The sequence below is a fragment of the Entelurus aequoreus genome, linkage group LG14, assembly GCF_033978785.1.
Source record: "Entelurus aequoreus isolate RoL-2023_Sb linkage group LG14, RoL_Eaeq_v1.1, whole genome shotgun sequence".
Taxonomy (NCBI): domain Eukaryota; kingdom Metazoa; phylum Chordata; class Actinopteri; order Syngnathiformes; family Syngnathidae; genus Entelurus; species Entelurus aequoreus.
Window position 1 is genome coordinate 54,921,902 of NC_084744.1, and position 20,343 is coordinate 54,942,244.

Here is a 20,343-nt window from a genome sequence, read left to right on the forward strand (position 1 = left end):
AATAATAGTATTCACTGTTAGAAGCGGCCCTCTGGGGCCTAATATAACTGCAACGTGGCCCTCAGTGAAAACGACTTTGACACCTCCGCATTAGATAAAACGTCAGGGTTTATCATTCCTGCATTTCGTGTGACGGAGTCATTTACCAACCTGTTGTGATGTACTCGTGGCCAAATATGATCTCCTCTGCCACACGCCCGCCCATGCTGACGTCCATCTGAGCCAGTAACTGAGCACGCGTCTCGCTCCAGCGATCATCATCTGGCAGCATGGACACCTGGTGAGATGATGGAGAGGCAGTGTTGAACCTCTTTTTGCAAACTTTTTCATTTTACAAGCCATTAGATCGAGCCAAATATGCCCTCCTTGAGCGATCCCCAAACACTTCCTCCATGCATTTAGTCAGTGTCCCCGCTGGCAGCCATTTTCTGCAGCAGAGCGAAGCCACTTATGGTGCAGTACAGTATACTACTCGTCACTTCTTAGCAGCGGTGGGTCGTCAAGGCCCGCAAGGCCTTCTAAAACAGTGTTTTTCAACCTTTTTTGAGCCAAGGCACATTTTTTGCGTTGAAAAAATCCGGAGGCACACCACCAGCAGAAATCGTTAAAAAACGAAAGTCAGTTGACAGTAAAAAGTCGTCGTCGCAATTGTTGGATATGAATTCAAACCATAACCATAACCAACCATGCATCACTATAGCACTTGTCTCAAAGTAGGTCTACTGTCACCACCGGTCACATCCCGCCTTGAGTTTTTCGGTATTATACGGTGTGTAGTGTTTTAGTTCTTGTCTTGCGCTCCTATTTTGGTGTTGATTGTCATGTCATGTACGGATGTACTTTGTGGACGCCGAAGAATAGACATTTGAAAGGCAATTTAAAATAAATAAAGAATAGTGAACAACAGGCTGAATAAGTGTACGTTATATGAGGCATAAATAACCAACTGAGAAGGTGCCTGGTATGTTAACCTAACATATTATGGTAAGAGTCATTCAAATAACTATAACATATAGAACATGCTATACGTTTACCAAACAATCTGTCGCTCCTAATCGCTAAATCCGATGAAATCTTATACGTCTAGTCTCTTACGTGAATAGGCTAAATAATATTATTTGATATTTTACGCTAATGTGTTAATAATTTCACACATAAGTCGCTCCTGAGTATAAGTCGCACCCCCGGCCAAACTATGAATTAAAAATGCGACTTATAGTCCGAAAAATACGGTATATAATACAAAAAACAAACTTCTGAATAGTAATTTGCAGTGAGAAAAAATAACTTGTTTTTGGTAATATAACTTTTGAGCGTCACAAGTTTGTTATAACACACAAAACTACAAAGTTTTAATTGTTAATTTCAAAATGAATTTTTCGTTTTTAAAACTTAACCATAATGTTAAGTTCCTTTGGCAGATTTTTTTTTGCTCATCAGAAGCAAAAATTACTCGTCATAATTTTATTTTTACTATTTTTAAGAGGGGCATTTTATCCAGTCAAGTTAAGGATTTTTGTGATTTCAGATTGTTTGTGAGGGCACCAAGGGGACTTCTGGGCGTGTGTGTGTCCGCATGTTGGCAGAGCAGCGCATACAGGACAGTTGAGCTTCTTGTTGTTGTTGTTTTGGCTTGTTAATAAAGAGATAGTTGAGCCATTCCCCCTTGTTATTTTTGTTTGATATACAGTACTGTATAGCACTTTATATTGTGTTCAAAATTCATTAAAAAGAGACTTTTAAACCCATTATTTATATTAAAAAATTTTTCTTAAGGAGAAATTTCCTTTCACTTTACAAACATTTCTATTTACGAACCCTGTTCAAGAAGAAATAAGGTTCGTAAATCAAGATAGATTCCACATAAAAAACAAATGCATACATTGAAAAGATAAAGGTAAACCTACATGTCCCAGACTTGGGCCCCGCGGCATAATAGTAGCCTTGTTGATGGGCATGGCGTCTTTGGTATAATAAGCTACGATAGCATGGCCTGATTCATGGTACGCTGTGATGATCTTGTTCTTTTGGTCAATTTCCGCACTCCTTCTCTCTGGGCCTGAAAGGTTTAGAAGAAAAAAGGTAAGGTGAGGATCACTGTGCGACCATAAAACACAGGTGTAATGAGCTAGAAAGGTGAAACATCTAAACCGCTATGTGGTAGACAGTAATACAGAAAAAGACATGCAAAATTGGTCTCACCCATCAGGATTTTGTCTTTGGCAAACTCCAGCTCCTTCAAGGTGACCATGTCTTTACCATCTACTGCGGCCTTGAGGGCAGCCTGGTTCACCAGGTTTTCCAAGTCCGCGCCGGAGAATCCCACCGTGCCCCGTGCAATAATCTTGGCCTCAATAGCTGCAAAAAAAGTTAGCACGTTTAAGTAAAAAATATCAAATCTATGGTAAGGGGAGACAGGTGAGGCCCAATTAATAAAACAAATATTAAAATGTGTCCATTAAACAGTGCTACAAATGTACCGTTTTTTTACTTTTATCCTTTAAAGTTAAAAGTTAAAGTACCACTGATAGTCACACACACACACACTAGGTGTGGTGAAATCACCCTCTGCATTTGATCCATTCCCTTGTTCCACCCCCTGGGAGGTGAGGGGAGCAGTGAGCAGCAGCGGTGGCCGCGCTCGGGAATCATTTTGGTGATTTAACCCCCAATTCCAACCCTTGATGCTGAGCGCCAAGCAGGGAGGTAAAGGGTCGCATTTTTATAGTCTTTGGTATGACTCGGCCGGGGTTTGAACTCACGACCTACCGACCTCAGGGCGGACACTCTAACCACAAGGCCACTGAGCAGATTTATTTTTAATAAAAATACTCTGCATCTGTACAATTTTAACAAGGTAAATAAAATAAAAAAAGCTTATAGTGTCTTGTCCCTTCACTCAAATATACTAATCTCATCAACAACAGTATAAATGATGACCTTATTTAACAAAATGTATTTAGTTTATATCATGGTATATAGTATATTTCGTATATAATTCTAGAATACATGTATGATTACATCTATGAATACTTAAAAGAAAGTGAAATTTAAAAAAATAAAATAAACACTTATTTAATCAAAGGATGTATAAATGATGACCTTATTTAACAAAATGTCTTTCATTTATATCATGGTATATAGTATATTTCATATACAATTACAGAATACATGTATAATTACATCTATGAATACTTCAAAGAAAGTACAATTAAAAAAAATAAAATAAACACTTCTTTCAACAAAGGAATACAATTTATTCTTAAGATATTGAGCTAACAGGTGCATGTCCCCATCATCTCTTTTCATAGAGGAATCCAGTAATTTTTTTTTTTTTTTAGAAACAAGTCGGATGCAAAGGACGAAAATGATCAGACTAGCACGCCAAAGTACAGTACAGGCCAAAAGTTTGGACACACTTTCTCATTTCAATGCGTTTTCTTTATTTTCATGACTATTACATTGTAGATTGTCACTGAAGGCATCAAAACTATGACACCTGTGAAGTGAAAACCCTTTAAGGTGACTACCTCTTGAAGCTCATGGAGAGAATGCCAAGAGTGTGCAAAGCAGTAATCAGAGCAAAGGGTGGTTATTTTGAAGAAACTAGAATATAAAACATGTTTTCAGTTATTTCCCCTTTTTTTGTTAGGTACATAACTCCACATGTGTTCATTCATAATTTTGATGCCTTTAGTGACAATCTACAATGTAAATAGTCATGAAAATAAAGAAAAGGCTTTCGTTTCGGAGAAAAAGATAGGTGCATGTACAAAATTCCTTTTAATATAATAAAAGTAAAGTTGAATTCGAAGTTAAAAAATACACTACCCAGGCATCGATGTTGTGAAATACAAATCTGGCGTGATGCACGTCACAAATGCTAAATGACAAAAAAAATTATCAACCCACAATATCTTACACAAATGTCAATAAATATTTCTCACCTGGGTCCACTTTAATCTTCCTTAGGTACCAGTTGAGGATCTCCGTGCGTCCTTTCACATCTGGTTTGGGGACAGTGACCTGCATGTCAAATCTACCCGGGCGGATGAGGGCACTAAAAAAAAATAAGCATAGGTTGCCAAAACTTTCCAAGCGTGTACAATAATAACAGTACGTTTCTGTATCCAATGATGTTGTCCATTAGAACAGAGCTGTTTTTGGTTTGTACTGAATGTACACATACTTATCTAAGGCCTCTGGGAAGTTGGTGGCTCCAATAATGATGACCCCTTCATTTGTTTTGAACCTATAACATAAGAAATGATCATTAGTACAGTAAACCATCTTAAACATTGATTTTTTTCTAGTGCTGACTCACCATTCGTTTCTGAGGCTACGGTTCGATTATAAATGGATAATTTACACATCTAAAATTATTATATTGTATGTTGTCGGGTTGTCCCAATACAAATATTTTGGTACCGGTACCAAAATGTATTTCGATACGTTTCGGTACTTTTCTAAATAAAGGGGACCACAAAAATTGCATTATTGGCTTTATTTTAACAAAAAATCTTACGGTACATTAAAAATATGTTTCTTATTGCAAGTTTGTCCTTAAATAAAATAGTGAACATACGAGACAACTTGTCTTTAGGTACTAAGTAAGCATACAAAGGCTCCTAATTTAGTCTGCTGACGTATGCAGTAACATATTGTGTCATTTTCCATTCTATTATTTTTCCAAAATATTAAGGACAAGTGGTAGAAAATTAATTATTAATCTACTTGTTCTTTTACTGTTAATATCTGCTTACTTTCTCTTTTAACATGTTCTATCTACACTTCTGTTAAAATGTAATAATCACTTATTCGTCTGTTGTTTGGATACTTTACAGTAGTTTTGGATGATACCACAAATTTGGGTATCAATCCGATACCAAGTAGTCACAGGATCATACATTTACAGTTACAGGATCATACATTTTCAAAGTCCTCTTGTGTCCAGGGACATATTTCCTGAGTTTATAAACAAAATATAAATAAATAAAAATACTAAAGAATATTTTGTACTTTGGTCTGTACTTTTTAGAGGCTGTATAGTACCGAATAGGATCCATCAGTATTGCGGTACTATACCAATACCGGTATACCGTACAACACTAGCATGTTGTTAATACATTGTATATTAATGGTATGTGTTCTAAACTTTTTACATTTAATTATTAATAATATGTCTACAAGGCTCATCCACTGGCTACTGACGTATGCAGTATTACGTTATTTCTGGTCTTTGGATGTTTGTGCGCACAGAATAGCTATACATATGTGAGAACTGTAGTAGCCTGCTAAATGAAAAAAATAAATAAGCGTCCCTGTTTGCCGAGCAGGCATCCTTAGTTTAATTGTCTCGCCTTCTAAAACCACAGAATGTTCAGGCACCATAATCTTGCAGCTGAAATACGTGTGTTTTCTACTCATTCCTATCTATGGCTGAAAGATAGAGATGACCGATAATATCGGACTGCCGATAATATCGGCCGATAAATGCTTTAAAATGTAATATCGCAAATTACCGGTATCGGTTTCAAAAAGTAAAATTTATGATTTTTTAAAATGCTGCTGTGTACACGGAAGTAGGGAGAAGTACAGAGCGCCAATAAACCTTAAAGGCACTGCCTTTGCGTGCCGGCCCAGTCACATAATATCTACGGCTTTTCACACACAGGTCAACAGCCACACAGGTCACACTGAGGGTGGCCGTATAAACAACTTTAACACTGTTACAAATGTGCGCCACACTGTGAACCCACACCAAATAAGAATGACACATTTCGGGAGAACATCCGCACCACAACACAACAGAACAAATACCCAGAACCCCTTGCAGCACTAACTCTTCTGGGACGCTACAATATACACCCTCCGCTACCCCCTACACCGCCCCCCCAACCCCGCCCACCTCAACCTCCTCATGCTCTCTCAGGGAGAGCATGTCCCAAATTCCAAGCTGCTGTTTTGAGGCATGTTAAAAAAAATAATGCACTTTGTGACTTCAATAATAATTAAAGCTGCAAGCAGCGTTGGTCGGGCCCGCATATTTGGCAGGTGCTAGTTGCTGAAGGATGTCAATCTATGAAATGTAGGTCTAAGTGAGACCTACATAGAGGTTTTTGTTTCATGTCTCTAAGACGTTCCTACCGGAAGTTACAAGCAGTTTTGTCTGTGTTTTCCTCTGAGGAGCAGTTTTGTCTGTGTTTTATTCAAAAATTGCGCTAGAGCACAATTTTGAGTTTTGGGGTTCGGTTTTTTTATTAGATCGCAATTTCCATCAGTCCTGATGTGTGTGAAAAGTTTGGTGAGTTTTGAAGTATTTTAAGGGGGTCAAATTACAGCTCAAAGAGGCAAAAATGAGTGTTTTTAGTAAAATGTTGTCTTGAAGGGGGATTTGCCAACTTCCTGTTGGTTTTTGCCCGAGAATGTTAATTATGAAATGTAGGTCTAAGTGAGACCTACATAGAGGTTTTTGTTTCATGTCTCTACGACCTTCCTAGTGGGAGTTACAGGCAGTTTGTTTTGTGTTTCTTCCTAGGGGGGGCTAGAGCGCAATTTTGAGTTTCGGGGCTAGGTTTTTTTATTAAATAGCAATTTTCACAGGTCCTGATGTGTGTGTCAAATATGGTAAGTTTTGAAGCATGTTAAGTGGGTCAAATTATGGCTCAAAGAGGCGGCGGAAGAAAAAAAAAATAATAATAATAATAATAATAATACCTTACAAATTCAATAGGTCCTTTCGTCCCATTGCAAAAGGACTCCCTTTGGGATTCCTTTGACAATGGGCCGTGCGGGCCCTAAATATGGCAGTCCCATGTTGGCATTTTTTTCCATAACTTGAGTTGATTTATTTTGGAAGACCTGGTTACATTGTTTAATGCATCCAGCGGGGCATCACAACAAAATTAGGCATAACAATGTGTTAATTCCACGACTGTATATATCGGTATCGGTTGATATCGGAATCGGTAATTAAGAGTTGGACAATATCGGAATATCGGCAAAAAAAGACATTATCGGGCATCTCTAATATAAATCAAGGGATTACCCATCCATCTCAGCAAGCAGTTGGTTGATGGTCTGTCTGGAATAAGGGTGCATTGGGGACTCGATCCTTTTCCCACCCACACTGTCCAGTTCGTCGATAAAGATCACACAAGGAGCATTAGCTTTAGCCTCCCCTGGAACAAAGCAACAAAATCATTAATATGGATTGAAAAGTGCAAATATTTTAAAGAAGGAGCTAAGTGGATACGGGAAGCAGACATACTGAAAAGGTTCCGGATGCGGCTGGCTCCAACTCCAACAAACATCTCATCAAACTCCGACCCCGAGGCGTAGTAAAAAGGGACGTCAGCCTCTCCTGCTACTGCTCTGGCCAGTAGGGTCTTACCAGTCCCCGGTGGACCCACTAGAAGGACACCTAAAATGGAATTGTATATACAAATCAATGCAGATGAATAAGTAAAACACGGTCAATGTTCAACAGTCACATTCAGTCAATGGTGACACGACGATAGCAAAAGTTGCGAGAGGGGTCGTTCTAACCTTTTGGCAGTTTCCCTCCCAAAGCTGTGAACTTCTGGGGTTTTTTCAGGAACTCCACCACATCCTGCAGCTCGTTCTTCGCTTCCTCCACGCCTTTGACGTGTTCAAATGTCACATTTTTCAAGTGGACGGGATCCACCGAGGAGTCCAGGCCTGTTGTGGTTCGGAACCGCACTGTCAAAAACGGTAAGATTAAAGTTCGAAATCACACTGCATGCAATGTAGTGACACAATAGTTTTATGATGGGGTGTTTTTAAGGTCACACTGCTTGGTGAATACAACACCACCTGTGAGAAGGGTGGGGATTACATTTAAACAATACTTCGACCAAATTGGTAAAATGATGCCCAAACGGGTACTTAAAAAAATGGAAAACGTGCACATTTTTGTTAGAAAACAAAGCCTTTTTATTTTTATGTAATTTTGGGACATTCAAGTTAAACATATTAGTAATCTAAACACTTAAATTATATAAATTAAATAAGTAATATATTCAAAAATAACCAACAAATTGTCATAATTATTGCAGCACTAACAGAAATTTGAGAATGTGCAAAAAAGGATTTAGTTAATGTGTAATGTTTGATGCTCATAATTCCGAGTGTTCGTGAATGCATCCTCGCTCGCCGTAACCGTCATTGGTGCACAACGAGGAAGTGCTGTTTTGTTGTGGCTACTGGCTAGTCTAGCACAACAACGTTACAATGGCTGCTGTTGGCGCGATAAAGTTGGCAATAAAGGTTAAAAAGAGCGTCGCCGATACTTATTACATGAATTAACTGTACATTTTTTAAATTGTATTCATAGTGAGTAGGGATGTCCGATAATGTCCAACTCTTAATTACCGATTCCGATATCAACCGATACCGATATATACAGTCGTGGAATTAACACATTATTATGCCTAATTTTGTTGTGATGCCCCGCTGGGTGCATTAAACAATGTAACTTTACCATGAATTGATTAACGTGGACCCAGACTTAAACAAGATGAAAAACTTATTCGGGTGTTACCATTTAGTGGTCAATTGTACGGAATATGTACTGTACTGTGCAATCTACTAATACAAGTTTCAATCAATCAATCAATCAAAAACAAGGTTTTCCAAAATAAGAGAACAACTTCAACTCCAGGGGGGGATTGAGGTGGGTGGGGTTTGGTGGTAGCGGGGGGTGTATATTGTAGCGTCTCGGAAGAGTTAGTGCTGCAAAGGGTTCTGGGTATTTGTTCTGTTGTGTTTATGTCGTGTTACGGTGCGGATGTTCTCCCAAAATGTGTTTGTCCTTCTTGTTTGGTGTGGGTTCACAGTTTGGCGCATATTTGTAACAGGGTTAAAGTTGTTTATACGGCTACCCTGAGTGTGACCTGTATGGCTGTTGACCAAGTATGCATGCATTCACTTATGTGTTTGTAAAAGCCGCATATATTATGTGACTGTTGTCACTGTGGCTGTTTGTATGGAGGAAAAGCGGACGTGACGACAGGTTGTAGAGGACGCTAAAGGCACGTCCCCAATAATGTTGTCCAGGTGGAAATCAGGAGAAATCCGGGAGAATGGTTGCCCCGGGTGATTTTCGGGAGGGGCACTGAACTTCGGGAGTCTCCCGGGAAAATCGGGGAGTGGAAACCGATACCGATAATTTCCGATATTACATTTTAAAGCATTTATCGGCCGATATTATCGGACATCTCTAATAGTGAGTGTTATTTATTGACAGTTTAATAATATCAACACAATATTTAAACTGGTTCTTTATTCTCTTTTTCAGAACTACCAAGTCAATAGTGCACAATAACTAAGCAAAAGCAAAATCTTCTCATTTGTATCCCTTGGTTTTTGCCCTCAAAAGTCCTCCTGTGTCCAGGGAAATATTACCTGAGTTTATAAACATCCATCCATTTGTCCCTTTTGGGGTCGCGGGGGGTGCTGGAGCCCATCTCAGCTGCATTCGGGTGGAAGGCGGGCTACACCCTGGACAAGTTGCCACCTCATCGCAGGGCCAACACAGATAGACAGACAACATTCACACTCACATTCACACACTAGGGCCAATTTAGTGTTGCCAATCAACCTATCCCCAGGTGCATGTCTTTGGAGGGGTGTTTTTTTGTTAGTTTATAATCATTAACAAAAAAATTGATCTTAATTTTTTTTTTAAATGTATAATTTTAACCTAATCACTCTAGTATCGATCATACTCCTTAGGGATCCATGCGACCGTCCTCATACGTGTGGTGTACCGACTATGACAATACTGACACATCAACAGTTGTTATAAAATCCTATGGCAAACACTGGCATTAGAACACAATAGATTTGATCAATAAACGGGGTTTAAAAGGCATACAAAGTCTTTACCCGATAAGAATGGTGTCTTTGAGATGCCGTAGAGCCCAACAAGAAGCAACACCAACAGAATGAGACGATTCCTTCTCTGGGAGTCTGCAAAGTTTATCCATAAAGAGGTCAACGTCGATGATGCTTTAGCATGCAAAGGAAGCTAAAGCATCGGCTCCAACTTGCCGTGTGTGCGTTGTGTCAGATTTTGAGCTTTAAGAAACCCCTCAGTGAAGCCTCGGTTAAAGGAATCAGGCTGTCCATCAGGTAGGTTCCCGCTTTTCGCTCGACTGTCAAGACTTTCCGCGTCGATCCCCTTGTCACGTGCTAGGAAGCCCTATTAGACGGAAATATTCAAGACAATACATATCTACATTTACTGGAAAAAAATAGTATTTTTTAAAACTTAGACAAGTAAAGCGTTTGCTGCTATGAGTATGCTAATGTAGCAGATTGCAGTCAAAGTACAAAACCCAAAACCAGTGAAGTTGGCACGTTGAGTAAATGGTAAATAAAAAGAGAATACAATGATTTGCAAATCCTTTTCAACTTATATTCAACTGAATAGACTGCAAAGACAAGATATTTAATATACAACAATTCTTCTCAAAAAAAGAGGAGAAATATAATTTTAGAGAAAAACGTAATTTAAAACATTTGTTTGCACGTACAACACTTAAGACCTTCAGTATATCAGTATGTGGAATTAAATTATGGAATGGATTAAGCAAAGCAATCAAACAATGTACTAATATGATCCACTTCAAGAAACTCTTCAAACTTAAAGTGTTTACAAAGTACAAAGAAGAAGAACCATGACAAACATTCTCAATTTATTTAATTCATCCATTCATTCATTCATTCTTAAAGTAATCATACTTATCTCATCATATGAAATATGACTTACTTCACCAATTATTATTATTAAATTCTTACTATTATTTATTTATTTATTTTTATTGTGATTACTTATGGAGTTTATTGTGAATAAATTGTGAACAGGAAGTGAACAAAAAGTTTTGCAACTGTTATGTAAAGAAAAGGGGTAGGATTAAATAAGCTCTGCTTCTTCCTACTCCTTTTCGAACATGTTGAAAAGAGAAACTGGAAATTGTGATGTATCATGTTGTATGCTTGCATGTTCGAAATAAACTCAAACTCAATGTTCCAACTGGAAAACTTTTTTTTTTGCAAATATTAGCGCATTTGGAATTTGATGTCTGCAATTTTTTTCAAAAAGACTGAGAAAGTTGAGGAATGCTCATCAAACACTTATTTGGAACATCCCACAGGTGAAAAGGCTAATTGGGAACAGGTGGGTGCCATGATTGGGTATAAAAGCAGCTTCCATGAAATGCTCAGTCATTCACAAACAAGGACGGGGCGAGGGTCACCACTTTGTGAACAGATGCCTGAGCAAATTGTCGAACAGTTTAAGAACAACATTTCTCAACCAATTATTGCAAGGAATTTAGGGATTTCATCATCTACTGTCCGTAATATCATCAAAAGGTTCAGCGAATCTGGAGAAATCACTGCACGTAACATTGAATGCCCGTGACTTTCGATCCCTTGCATCAAAAAGCGACATCAGTGTGTAAAGGATATCACCACATGGGCTCAGGAACACTTCAGAAAACCACTGTCAGTAACTGCAGTTCGTTGCTACATCTGTAAGTGCAAGTTAAAACTCTACAATGCAAAGCGAAAGCCATCTATCAACAACACCCAGAAACGCCGGCGGTTTCGCTGGGCCCGAGCTCATCTAAGATGGACTGATGCAAAGTGGAAAAGGGTTCTGTGGTCTGACGAGTCCACATTTGCTGCCATTAAATTCTAAGTTAATGATTAATTGCAAAAAAAGTTTGAACATTAAATATCTAGTCTTTGCGGTGTATTCAATTGAATATACGTTGAAAAGAATTTGCAAATCATTGTATTCTGTTTTTATTTACCATTTACACAACGTGCCAACTTCACTGGTTTTGTAGAAGAGGGTTGTTTAGTCCAAAAGGCAGGACAGTTATGCCAGGAATGTTGAGTGATTTGAAATTTAGCTACTGTTAAAGTTTATTTCTTTAGATATATATATATATATATATATATATATATATATATATATATATATATATATATATATATATATATATATATATATATATATATATATATATATATATATATATATATATTAAAAAATATTATTCTAAAATGCCACTGCCTGCACACATTTAAAAATGCTATCAATGCCCGGTTGTAATAAAGAGGTGAATGCTTGTGCTGAAAGTCTACCCAGTCACCCTTTACCTTCATGAAAGACGGAGGAAAACCATCAAACTCTACTGGGCGCTCGTAGGCTGACTGCTGTCTTTTGCTTCTGCTCCTCAACGTTTTAAAGCCTCTGCGCTGGAGGCACACTGCGAAAATAATAAAACACACAAGTTTAGAGTTTTCACTTTGTCAGGAGGAATATTTTCCCATCTTTGAGCAAAATGAAACTCCTTAGAAGTTACTAACTTTGGCCTTTGTTTTTCACGAAGAGATAAACACAATGATTTCACCTGGTTTCTTATCGATGCACTAGTGTTGCCCCGATACCAATATTTTGATACCGGTACTAAAATTATTTCGATAATTTTCTAAATAAAGGGGACCACAAAAAATTGCATTATTGGCTTTATTTTAACAAAAAATCTTATGATACATTGAACATATGTTTCTCATTGCAAGTTTGTCCTTAAATAAAACAGGGAGCAACTTGTCTTTTAGTAGTAAGTAACCAAACAAAGGCTCCTAATATAGTCTGCTGACATATGCAGTAACAAATTGTGTCATTTTCCATTCTATTATTTTGTCAAAATTATTAAGGACAAGTGGTAGAAAATGAATTATTCATCTACTTGTTTATTTACTGTTAATATCTGCTTTAACATGTTCTATCTACACTTCTGTTAAAATGTAATAATCACTTATTCTTCTGTTTTTTGATACTTTACATTAGTTTTGGATGATACCACAAATTTGGGTATCAATTAGATACCAAGTAGTTACAGGATCATACATTGGTCATATTCAAGTCCTCATGTGTCCAGGGACATATTTCCTGAGATTATAAACATAATATACTTTTTTTTTTAAACGAAAAATGTTGTGATGCCAAAAAATATCGACGTAATCATGGTAGTAATCGACTAGATATGCTCTTGTACTTGGTATCATTACAGTGGATGTCAGGTGTAGATCCACCCATGGCCCGGTACTTTTCAGAGGCGGTATAGTACCGAATATGATTCATTAGTATTGCTGTACTATACTAATACCGGTATATCGTACAACCCTAATATGCACACACAAATACAGTATTATTCTCTGTAGTTTTAAAAGGTGTACCAGGTGCAAGGAGTGAGAGTTGAGAAGAATGTGCGTACCGTCAGCACACACGCCAAGTTAACTTTCAGTTTCAATCTTCGCCAAGGCAGTAAAGTGGACATAAGTATGTGAGGAGGGCGACCATTTTAGAGAATGCTCCGGCCTTTAGACGACTCGGTCCTCTCTCCAGCGCTGGTATTTTTATTGTTTCTATTAACTCTTTTATAGAATCAACTGTTAGTCTTCAATTCTAGTCACGTCTTATTATCTCAGACAGCCTTAAAATTAAGGAATCTGTGTGGACTCTTCATAATAATTTTGCAAACAGGTTTTATAGGTGCCCTATACTGCAAAATGAACTTTTCTTACCTACTTTAATACCTATCTTCCATCTACTGGTCACACTTATCATTACACCATGTACCAAAGAAAATAGCTTTGAGGTGGGTAAGCTCAACCAAACTTATTCCTTACATTAGCTAAGCGCATCGGGTTATAAGGCGCACTGTCAAGTTTTAAGGAAAAAAAGGTTTTTAAGTGTGCCTTATAGTCCGGAAAATACGGTAAATGAAACGTAATATGAGACGGGTTCTGTCACCTGATGTGTGGTGCAGCTCGGTGCAGATTGAATGAAGAGGACCAGGGTTCTGCCTGACAAAAATGGGGGCTGACATTTGACTTGAGAACCCTGGCAAAAGAAGGAGAGGTGATTTTTTTTAAAGACATTCAAACAGTTTCTGTGACACAAAAACACTACTGGAACCGGCGGGGATCGATCAGTGCCCTTTTCTGCATATTTTGACCTGTATATTGTGGGGCAAAAAATAAAACTATCACTACTAAAAATCAATAAATCATTACAACTAGATTAGTGTTCGAATTTTCCATTTTCAGTAATGCACTGTAAAAACAAGAAATGTAGATTTTAGGGTAAAAAAAGTAGCAGCTCAGTCGCCAGAATTTCGCAGTAAAAATAATGGTACAGTTTTTTAATTTACAGTAATGTAATGTAACAAAAATGATCAAAGATTTTTCTGTAAGTCAGTCGCTAAATTTTACAGTAAAAAACAACACTGGTACCGTTTTTCAATTTACAATAATGCACTGTAAAATAGATTTTACCGAAAAAACTTAGCATCTCAGTCACCGAAAATAACCGTAAAATAATCAGTGGTACCATTTTTCCATTTACAGTAATGCACTGTAAAAACAAGAAACTGATTTCCCAGTAAAAAAAAAAAAAAAAAAAGCCGAAGCTCAGTCGCCAGAATTTTGCGTTAAAAATAACGGTGGTACAGTTTTTTCATTTTACAGTAATGAACTGTAAAAAAAATTATCGTAAATTTTTCTGTAAAAAAATAGCAGGACAGTCGCCAAAATGTTACCGTAAAAATAACAGTCGTACTATATTTCTATTTACATTACATGCACTGTAAAAAAAAAAAAAAATTACGGCAAAAAAGTAGAATCTCAGTCGCCAGAATTTTGCTGTAAAAAAAACAAAAACGGTGGTACCGTTTTTCAATTTACAGCAATACACTGTGAAAAAAATGATTGTAGATTTTTCTGTACAAAACTTACATCTGAGTCGCCAAAATGTACCGCAAAATAATCAGTGGTACCATTTTCCCATTTACAGTAATGCACTGTAAAAACAAGAAACAGATTTCATAGTAAAAAAAAAAAAAAGAAAATAAAGTCAAAGCCAAGTTGCCAGAATTTTGCGATAAAAATAACGGATGTACAGTTTTTCATTTTATAGTAATGCACTGGGAAAAAAATTATTGTACATTTTTTTCTGTAAAAAACTAGCAATGTTACCATAAGATAACAGTGGTACTACATTTCCATTTATATTAAATGCACTGTAAAAATATATATATTTTGCAGCAAAAAACTCAAAGCTCAGTCGCCAGAATTTTGCCGTAAAAATAACGGTGGTACAGTTTTTCTTTTTAAAGTAATACACTGAAAAAAAATTATCGTAGATTTTTCTGTACAAAACTTACATCTGAGTCGGCAAAATTAACCGCAAAATAATGGGTGGTACCATTTTTGCATTTTCCAGTAAAAAGTAGATTTTATATTTAGATAGTAGATTTTACAGCAAACAAAAAAAAAAAGTTGCAGCTCAGTCACCAGAATTTTAGGGTAAAAAAACAGTGCAACTACATACAAGTTGACTTACAGTGTGAATAGGAGACACAATATCAAACTCACCGTGCTTGTTTACAAAAAAAGAGTGTGTGGAAAGGTGGGATGTTCTCCAGACTGTCTGACCAGCAGTGGCTAACGCAGGTGGTGTTTCCTGTGGATTCAGACACGGCAACACCCTCATCTGCAGCTCCTTCAACTGCTGGGCACCCAGGTCTGACAGGCCAAGTTCCCGTAGGTTCCACAGGGGCTGCACATATAGTTGTCATGTTGAAGCAGCAGGAGGAAATCGCCGATTATACTGAATGTTAGGGCTGCACGATTTTGAAAGAAAAAGGGATTTTTCGCTCCAAAATTGCGATTGCGAAATGATTTTTATATTTAATACATAAATATTACAGATATCCGATAACGGCTTTTTTGCCGATATCCGATATTGTCCAACTCTTAATAACCGATTCAGATATCAACCGATACACTGTATACAGTGGTGGAATGAACACATTATTATGCCTAATTTTGTTGTGATGCCCCGCTGGATGCATTAAACAATGTAACAAGGTTTTCCCAAAATAAATCAACTTAAGTTATGGAAAAAAATGCCAACATGGCACTGCCATATTTATTATTGAAGTCACAAAGTGCATTATTTTTTTTAACATGCCTCAAAACAGCAGCTTGGAATTTGGGACATGCTCTCCCTGAGAGAGCATGAGGAGGTTGAGGTGGGCGGGGTTGAGGTGGGGGGAGGGGGTAAGGGGTAGCGGGGGGGGGGGGTGTATATTGTAGCGTACCGGAAGAATTAGTACTGCAAGGGGTTCTGGGTATTTGTTCTGTTGTGTTTATGTTGTGTTACGGTGCGGATGTTCTCCCGAAATGTGTTTGTTATTCTTGTTTGGTGTGGGTTCACAGTGTGGCGCATATTTGTAACAGTGTTAAAGTTGTTTATACGGCCACCCTCAGTGTGACCTGTATGGCTGTTGACCAAGTATGCCTTGCATTCACTTGTGTGTGTGAAAAGCCGTAGATATTATGTGACTGGGCCGGCACGCAAAGGCAGTGCCTTTAAGGTTTATTGGCGCTCTGTACTTCTCCCTACGTACATGCACACAGCGGCGTTTTAAAAAGTCATAAAAGTTCACTTTTTTAAACCGATACCGATAATTTTGGAACCGATACCGATAATTTCCGATATTACATTTAAAAGCATATACCGGCCGATAATATCAGCAGTCCGATATTATCGGACACCTCTAATAAAAATGCATAAAACTGCAAAAATAAGTTAAGGAAGACATGTTACTTTTAGACTGCCAATCAATATATTAGCCACAATTTAGGGGTGTCAAACTCATTTTAGCTCAGGGGCCGCATGGAGGAAAACCTGTGCACAATTAAAAAAACTCGATGTTGAATAATCGCGCAGCCCTACCAAACGTGTATGATTACCTCTGGGTTATGTAGTTCTGACTTAGCGACATGATCACTGGGTAGTCTTGATTTGCTGATGGTGCTGCTGCTTCCCACCGAGTTCTTCAGGGCATGGAGCACGTTGAGGAGGTGACTCAGGGGAACTGTCACCTGCAATGTAGAGTGGAGTTGAGTTTTGAGTTTATTTGGAACATGCATGCATACAACAGGACGCGTCAGAATTTCCAGTTTCTCTATTCAACATGTTCGAAAAGGAGTAGGAAGAAGCGGAGCTTATTTAATCCTACCCCTTTTCTTTTACATAACAGTTGCTAAAACCTTTGTTCACTTCCTGTTCTCAATTTATTCGCAATACACTCCATAAGTAATCACAATAAAAATAAATAAATAATACTCGGTGAAGTAAGTTATATTTCATATGGTGAGATGAGTAAGATTATCTAGAAAATGAATGGATGAATGAAATAAATTCAGAATGTCTATCATGGTTCTTCTTCTTTGTACTTTGTAAACACTTTCAGTTTGAAGAGTTTCTTGAAGTGGATCATATTAGTGTTTGATTTCTTTGCTTAATCCATTCCATCATTTAATTCCACATACTGAAGGTCTTAAGTGTTGTACGTGCGTACAAATGTTTTAAATTACATTTTTCTCCTCTTTTGTTGAGAAGAATTGTTATATATTCTTGGGTTTTGATTTGATTGATTGAGACTTGTATTAGTAGATTGCACAGTACAGTACATATTCCGTACAATTGACCACTAAATGGTAACACCCGAATAAGTTCTTCAACTTGTTTAAGTCGGGGTCCACGTTCATCAATTCATGGATATTTCTTATTGCCGAGAGCTCAAACCACTCGTAAACGTTTTTGTGTGTCTGTATGCGGAGTAAAACTATGGAACAAACTGGACTTACAACACAAGCAATGCCAAACTATTAATGGACTTAAAACTATTATACAAACATGGGGTCTGGTTCAAATATAGAGATGAGGGTCTTTAATTTGACCTGCTGTTGTACTCTGTCTCAAAGTGTTAACATGTGCTCAATGTTTCCTTACCATTATTGCTATGTAGTCTATTACCATTGTTGCTATGTTGTCTATTACCATTATTGCTATGTTGTCTATTACCATTATTGCTATGTTGTCTATTACCATTGTTGGTTTATTCATTCTTCCTACATTGTTGATACAAATTATTGTTACAGTGTAATAATTATTGTTACCTGTGGTAATGCCACTATGATACAACATCTGTATTATAATCCTTGAACAAAGTAAGAGTGAAACTCATGTGAATAATCACTGAATGGAGAACTGGGGGTGCGATTAAATAAATTATCTTCTTCCCACTCCCTTTCAGGCAAAACTGGACAATCATGCACTATATTAATTTATATTATTATGTGTTGTCAACTTGTACTTCTTTATGTCATTGCCTGAAATAAATAAATGAATTAAATGAAAAAATGGTAGCAGGTTAGTTTGCTTTGTGTATAATTTTAGCTGTTTGCAAATTCACTACGTCGTGGAATTTCAGTATTTTTGATTCAATAAATAAAGGGTTTGTATGTTCTCTATATCCAACATTATATATTATTCTAACTGATCTTTTTTGTAACACGGTTAATGAATTAAGTGTACTTTTGCAGTTATTTCCCCATATTTCTACACAATAACTCAGATACGGTAACACTAGCGAGCAGTAGAGAACATGCAGTGACTTTTGGTCTAGAACATGTTTTGCTTTATTCATTATTGATGTGTTTCTTGCTACTTTATGTTGTATATTATTTACATGAGATTTCCATTGAGTTACCCGTACATGTTTGCACCATGACAGAAAGACAACAGCTAGGCTATGATTGTGTTTTTCTTATAGTATACCAGTGTTGGCGTTAACGCACTTTTTGTGTTTTTTTATGCACTGAAATCAGAAGAAGATCCAGAGACACTAAATAATCGAATTGGAACACACACACAGCTATTTCTATTTTTGGGCAGAATTATTATAGTGTTCCCAACGTTAAAAGGATAAAGCCATTGTTTACAAATTTGGTAAATAAATAACCAAAAAATTTATATTTTGTTGTTTTCTTACTGTACCGAAAATTAACCGAACCGTGACCTCTAAACCGAGGTACGTACCTAACCGAGATTTTTGTGTACCGTTACACCCCTAGTATTCAAGGACAACTTTAAAACAAATGTGTATATCAGTGGTGGGGGGTTAAACTATAGAATTCTCTTTACAATGAGATAAAAGACTGTAAAAAATATATTCCAATTGAATAAAATATATAAAGACAGAACAATAAGATCATATGGACAGCCATAAGTGTTTACATTTTGCTTTATATTTATTATTTTACTTATTTTTTTGTCTGGTTTTGTATTAGTTTTGTATCATCCCGTGAGGTGTACACTGCAAAAAGTCAGTGTTCAAAAACAAAAATGAGGGGTATTTTATTTGAACTAAGCAAAATTATCTGCCAATAGAACAAGAAAATTCGGCTGGTCAAGACTTTCCAAAACAAATAAAATTAGCTAACCTCAATGAACCCAAAAATATCTTAAAATAAGTATATTCTCACTAATAACAAGTGCACTTATCTTGGTAGAAAAAAAAGAGAGGTTTTTGCTCAATATGTTGGAAAATATTCTTAAATTAAGTAAATGCTAGTGCCATTATCTTGACATAATGATATGGGCTCGGCATCATGATTTTTTGTTTTTCATGCTTTAAATAAGAAATTATTACTTTAAAAAAGTACTTTTATACTTGTGAGTGTTGATAACACAGCTTTGCAACAGCATGTTTTACTCAATATAGGTCATAAAATCTCAGCTACAAGGTGTAATATCTTACTGAGATCATTTAGGACCAAAACCCTTTAAAACAAGTAAAACACTCTAACATAAAATCTGCTTAGTGAGAAGAAGTATCTTATCAGACAGAAAATAAGCAAATATCACCCTTATTTGAGATATTTAATCTTACTTAGATCTCAGTTTTTGCAGTGTATATTACTTTTTTTTATTTCAGTTTGTGCTTCATGAAGTTTTGCACTTGATGTGTTTTGTGTGGTTTTTTTTGTGTTTGTTTTCATTATATTTGGATGTATTTGTTTGGTTTTTATACTATCCATTAAGTAAAGACTACGTATTATGTTAAAAGGGGGCAGGAAAATATAAGATTTTCTTCATCCTGTTCCTTCTCAGGCATTGGTGTGTAAATGTGTGTTTAGTTGTTTAGTTAATTGTCTATTGATCAAAGATGCACATCAATGAAGGATATAAATAAGAAATGAAATGAAATGATATTCTAGAAGCTCGTCGTCACTAGTCAACAATCAATGGTTGAACTGTGCTCACGTAATTTAGACAGCTGTCAGCTAACACGCTGGCCCTTCACCTGCCACTTAAAATACTAATATCAATAAAATGACTTCATGTTAAGAGCAAAAAGGACTATAAAGTCTTAGTGTTGACTGGTG

The 20,343-nt window shown here is 36.8% G+C and overlaps 1 protein-coding gene across 1 annotated transcript in view; it reads right to left on the reverse strand.

The window, feature by feature from the left end:
* yme1l1b (YME1-like 1b) overlaps positions 1-20,343 on the reverse strand; it is a 29,196-nt gene that overhangs the window by 8,544 nt on the left and 309 nt on the right. The window contains exons 2-15 of the mRNA XM_062070220.1: positions 16,861-16,992; positions 15,478-15,661; positions 13,856-13,945; positions 12,196-12,305; positions 10,075-10,225; positions 9,910-9,993; positions 7,549-7,722; positions 7,271-7,423; positions 7,049-7,181; positions 4,190-4,252; positions 3,948-4,060; positions 2,203-2,358; positions 1,908-2,059; positions 151-277 (exon numbers count right to left, since the gene is read on the reverse strand). Coding sequence (XP_061926204.1) covers positions 151-277; positions 1,908-2,059; positions 2,203-2,358; positions 3,948-4,060; positions 4,190-4,252; positions 7,049-7,181; positions 7,271-7,423; positions 7,549-7,722; positions 9,910-9,993; positions 10,075-10,225; positions 12,196-12,305; positions 13,856-13,945; positions 15,478-15,661; positions 16,861-16,992 — 1,822 coding nt within the window. The remainder of the gene's footprint in view (positions 1-150; positions 278-1,907; positions 2,060-2,202; positions 2,359-3,947; positions 4,061-4,189; positions 4,253-7,048; positions 7,182-7,270; positions 7,424-7,548; positions 7,723-9,909; positions 9,994-10,074; positions 10,226-12,195; positions 12,306-13,855; positions 13,946-15,477; positions 15,662-16,860; positions 16,993-20,343) is intronic.